The sequence below is a fragment of the Phalaenopsis equestris genome, unplaced genomic scaffold, assembly GCF_001263595.1.
Source record: "Phalaenopsis equestris unplaced genomic scaffold, ASM126359v1 Scaffold232605, whole genome shotgun sequence".
Classification (NCBI taxonomy): domain Eukaryota; kingdom Viridiplantae; phylum Streptophyta; class Magnoliopsida; order Asparagales; family Orchidaceae; genus Phalaenopsis; species Phalaenopsis equestris.
This window is the reverse complement of record NW_018250569.1, coordinates 1-4,821: the sequence shown is the minus strand read 5'-3', so window position 1 is coordinate 4,821 and position 4,821 is coordinate 1. Positions and strand designations below refer to the sequence as shown.

General features: G+C 37.3%; 2 protein-coding genes across 2 annotated transcripts; one reads left to right on the top strand and one right to left on the bottom strand.

Annotated features, from left to right (window-relative positions):
* The first annotated feature begins 1,016 nt into the window (after positions 1 to 1,016).
* Positions 1,017 to 1,940, top strand: LOC110038347 (geranylgeranyl pyrophosphate synthase, chloroplastic-like). The gene is made up of 2 exons (XM_020743155.1): positions 1,017 to 1,641; positions 1,689 to 1,940. The coding sequence occupies exons 1-2, from the start codon at positions 1,114 to 1,116 to the stop codon at positions 1,938 to 1,940; spliced, it is 780 nt and encodes a 259-aa protein (XP_020598814.1). The 5' UTR covers positions 1,017 to 1,113.
* A 1,688-nt stretch (positions 1,941 to 3,628) lies between these two features.
* On the bottom strand, positions 3,629 to 4,609 carry LOC110038346 (endoglucanase 23-like). The gene is made up of 2 exons (XM_020743154.1): positions 4,364 to 4,609; positions 3,629 to 3,958 (listed from the first exon to the last, which is right to left on the bottom strand). Exons 1-2 carry the CDS (start codon positions 4,607 to 4,609, stop codon positions 3,629 to 3,631), a joined length of 576 nt encoding a protein of 191 aa, XP_020598813.1.
* Positions 4,610 to 4,821: the final 212 nt, after the last annotated feature.

Below are 4,821 nucleotides of genomic sequence, written 5' to 3'. Positions count from 1 at the left end.
CTTGCTCAAAAAGTTGCTTTTAGATCGTGTCATACCTCGAAATTTGTGTCGGATGATGGAAATTTGATGCTAAGAGATTTTTTTTTTAATGAAAAATCTTTTATCTCAATATTGTTCTAATGATACCACATCTTCAAATAATTTAAATTCTAAAATTCAAAATGAAAATTTGACACCAAGTTATTAAATACCATTTCCTAAATAAAGTCAATATAAAAAATATAATGAAAATATTCAAATCTAAGCTTATAATCTAGAATCCAAAATGTATAGACCCTCTTCGCAAAATATGTTTAAGTACCAATATTAGCAACTAGTATAGAATCCAAAATGTATAGACTCTTGATTAACTTTCTTAGTAAAATATCTTAAGTACCAATATTAACAACTAGTATGGCCCATGTATCCTTAGGGTTGTTAACCAATCCATATAGAATCGAGTTGGGGCCAACTCGAATGTATTGAGTTCGGATCGAAACCGGCTCATAACTTACTATATTCAATTTCGAGTTGGTTCGACTCAAAATTCAATCGAGCTTCCCTTCTGAAAATCAAAATGAGCTAGCCGAAATTTGTGTTATTTGGATCCATTCCAACCCGAAATCTGCTGAATCTAGCTCGAAATCGAAACAAGATGACTTCTCAATTAGAGTCATTTAGATCTATTTCAACTCAAAACCAGCCTGTAACACATCATAGTTGTCTAGTAACTAGGCTATTTATTTTGACCAATCTCAACTCAAAGAACTAAAATTCGAATCAATTTTTGAGCAATTAACAATCCTCGAGCTAAATCCACACAGCCAGATGCATCCGTGTGCATCGAAATAAGCAATTACAAACACATGAATAAGACAATCCTTCTCAAACAAGCAGACGGAATCAATCTCTTCCCCTAGATGCCCCTTATGGTGTAGGCTGCAATTAATAAAAAATTGTAATTTTCATCAAGTATAATTTAATATAATACATAGGTCAAACCATGTAAAACTCCATGCTTAATTAATCATAAACTTAATTAATCTTTAATTGCAACATTTGCTTCATAAAGGGCCCAAACAAATTCTTCATTACATATATCTCCTTCCCCTCTCTCCTTTCACCCCCAAAAAAATGGCAGCAATCTTTCCCTCAATCCCCTCCAATTTCAAACCACCTCAAATCTCCCAAACCCTAACTCGCCTGCGGCGACCCAACCGAACCCTTTGCACCGCCACCTCCGATCAATCCTATCTCTCCGCATCGAACGCCGACATATCTTCCCATCTCCTCCGTAGCCTCCCGGTCACCATTCACCCCTCCGTCAAAGCCCCAATCCACAGCCTCCTCTCTTCCCCCATTCCTCCGACCATCGCCCCTCCCCTCTGCCTCGCCGCCACCGAACTCGTCGGCGGAAACCCGAACTCCGCCATCAACGCCGCCTGCGCGCTCCACCTCATCCACGCCGTCACCCACACCCGCACCCGCACCGCCCCTCCCCTCACTGAATTCTCCCCCGGAGTACTGCTGTTGACCGGAGACGGGCTTCTGGTTCTAGCGTACGAAATGGTGGCTCGATCGTCGGCGGTTGATGCAGGCCCCTCCGTTAGGGTGCTGAAGGAGGTGGCGAGAACGGCGGCTGCCGTCGCGGCGGCGTATGAGGGGGGCAGGGAGGGGCAGGGGGGCCTGCCGGCGGGGCGGCGTATGAGGGGGGCAGGGAGGGGGAGCTGGCGGCCGGTGCGGCGGCGTGCGGGGTTATATTGGGAGGAGGGAATGAGGAAGAGGTGGAGAGGGGGAGGAGGGTAGGGATGTTTGCCGGAAAGATGGAACTGGTGGAGGCGGAGGTGGAGTTGCGGCTAGGGTTTGAAGATGAGAAGGCCGGTGCGGTTAGGCGGCTGCTTGAAGAGATGCGTTTCACTCAAACTTTTGTTGATGTAAGAAATTCTTTTAATGGGAAATAATATATATAATTTTAAACTTTGTTTATTATGAAATTTATATTATAATTTAAAAAACAAATATTAGATGAAGTGCCGGCGGTGATATTACGTCCGGACTCCGGACATAGAGATATGTTTAGAGTCCAATATAATCAATCACGTGGAGTTGACAGAAAAATTAAAAAAAAATTTATTTTAGCACAAGAGAATATCCCCCTGTGTTATTTCGTGTTATTTCGTGTTATTTGGTGTTATTGTGGTAATATGTGTTATAATAACACAATAACACATCAATACTACCACAATAACACCTGAATAACGCAGAATAACACGAAAGAAATATTTTCCAGTGTTACTACGCTGAATCATAAGAAAACGAGTTTTTTTTTTTCTGTCAGCTCCACATGAATGTATTCATTGGACTCCGGACGTAATAATTTTTCCACCGCACCGTAATTTTGTTTGTTTGAGTAAATTACATTTTGATAGTTTTTCAAGGAATTTAATTTTCCTAATATTATGTGTGGTGATAATTTTCTCGCTACGATATGATTTTACAGAAAAAAAAAATTATAATGGCTGCCATAAATTTTTGAACATGAGTTTCACATTTTTTTTTTTAATAAGTTATGACTGCTACAAATAGATAGGAAGAAACATGAGATAATGATTGAATTTGCCTACTTTGTCTATAGTCGTTTATCGCGTGATCTATTATGAGGCAAAGTTATATAATTTAAATTGACTTGTGGAAGATTTACATGCATGCCACTCAATTTTTATTTATTTACATATCTACACCTAATTTCCAATTTCTACATATATGGCATTGTTCTGAATACTGATGCATGAAAAAGGTGTGTTTCATTTTTTTTTTAAATTAAAATAATAATTTTTTTAGGTGTTTTTGCATAAAAATTATAAAAAAAAATTAAATATAATATTTTTACTCCACAAACTTTAGATATAAATTCATTATTTTAACTATTTTTTTATTATAAATGTCCTTGTTAAAAATTTTAGATAATTAAAATGTTATATTTAATATATTGATGGCTGTTATGTAAAAATATCTTTTTTTTATGTAGTATTAATGAATTAAGTGGTACAAATGTAAAAAATAAAATTTAGGTGTTAAATATATAAATATAAGAAAAAAAATTGATTGATATATATGTAAATGCCATATCCAAATTATGAAATTATTATTAAAAATGAATTAAAAAAAAAAAAAACAAGCTGCATAGAAACTTGAATCTTTGCATCCATTTCATAACAAGTCAAACATAATCCACTCAAATTCTTTAAATGCCCACTCTTTTATAATAATCAATCATACATCATATTATGTTAAATAAAAAAAATATTAAAGAAAATCAAATACAACTCATGATTCCTTTTATATAATCTCAATTTGCTCCCACAAAAAAAAAAATTATAGCGCGATTTTATCCGCTATTAACTCGCTCCAAAACCTTTCACTAATATTTTTTTTATATAGAATGGTTAGAGGTTATGATACGCGAGCCCCTAGCCATTCTCATTTGTCTGACCACTCAATCCCGCACTATAAGACAAATGCACTCAGGCGGGATCGAACCCGTAACTCCAAGAGACTTACGCAATGCTGCACTACCAAAGAGTCATGGCGAGCTGCACAATAATATACTGCTATGTACATGTGGGCATGTATACAATCTACTCATCATCTAAGCATTAGGGTTAGCAACAAAATAGGCCAACACACCAACCAAAGGAGCATTGATGTAAGTAGTCGGTTCAGATTTGCGAAAATCAGCACGATCATCTTCATAAACATCATCTTCTCCTGGCCCGCCCACAATCGCTCCAATCAAAAGATTAGGGTTAGGGTTCGAGGTGTTGAAATAAATTGTTCCTTCCTTGCAGGCAATAACTTGTGGATGATTTATAATCGATGGGAGTGACGAACCTCGATGATGAATTCTTTGAGGATATCTATCTCCGTATCCTACCATGTATGACATCTTTGATGGATTGTCCCCCAATATATAATCAACCTATTATTCCATAGCATTTTATGATATGTCAATGCATAAATATAAATTATAAAGCTACAAACTTTGGACATATATGAAAGGAATGGCCTGAGACAATTATACGAGCCTCTAATCATCCTTAATGCCTATTAACTCGCTCCAAAACCTTTCACTAATATTTTCTTTTATATAGAATGGTTAGAGGCTATGATACGAGCCCCTAGCCATTCTCATTTGTCTAACCATAAGACAAATGCACTCAGGCGGGATCGAACCCGTAACTCCAAGAGACTTACGCAATGCTGCACTACCAAAGAGTCACGGCGAGCTGCACAATAATATACTGCTATGTACATGTGGGCATGTATACAATCTACTCATCATCTAAGCATTAGGGTTAGCAACAAAATAGGCCAACACACCAACCAAAGGAGCATTGATGTAAGTAGTCGGTTCAGATTTGCGAAAATCAGCACGATCATCTTCATAAACATCATCTTCTCCTGGCCCGCCCACAATCGCTCCAATCAAAAGATTAGGGTTAGGGTTCGAGGTGTTGAAATAAATTGTTCCTTCCTTGCAGGCAATAACTTGTGGATGATTTATAATTGATGGGAGCGACGAACCTCGATGATGAATTCTTTGAGGATATCTATCTCCGTATCCTACCATGTATGACATCTTTGATGGATTGTCCCCCAATATATAATCAACCTATTATTCCATAGCATTATATGATATGTCAATGTATAAATATAAATTATAAAGCTACAAACTTTGGATATATATAAAAGGAATGGCCAGAGACTATTATACGAGCCTCTAACCATCCCTAATGCGCCTAACAAATCGAGTACCACCTCCTTAAAGCCAACTGTGTCAGA

What these genes read in the sequence shown, in the direction of transcription:
- LOC110038347 (XM_020743155.1), top strand. Translation starts at nt 1,114, where the DNA reads ATGGCAGCAATCTTTCCCTCAATCCCCTCCAATTTCAAACCACCTCAA. An exon ending in CCGTCGCGGCGGCGTATGAG is followed by an intron (nt 1,642 to 1,688) that starts GGGGGCAGGGAG and finishes GCGGCGTATGAG; the next exon opens with GGGGGCAGGGAGGGGGAGCT.
- LOC110038346 (XM_020743154.1), bottom strand. Translation starts at nt 4,609, where the DNA reads ATGGTAGGATACGGAGATAGATATCCTCAAAGAATTCATCATCGAGGT. An exon ending in CTTACATCAATGCTCCTTTG is followed by an intron (nt 3,959 to 4,363) that starts GTTGGTGTGTTG and finishes ATGGAATAATAG; the next exon opens with GTTGATTATATATTGGGGGA.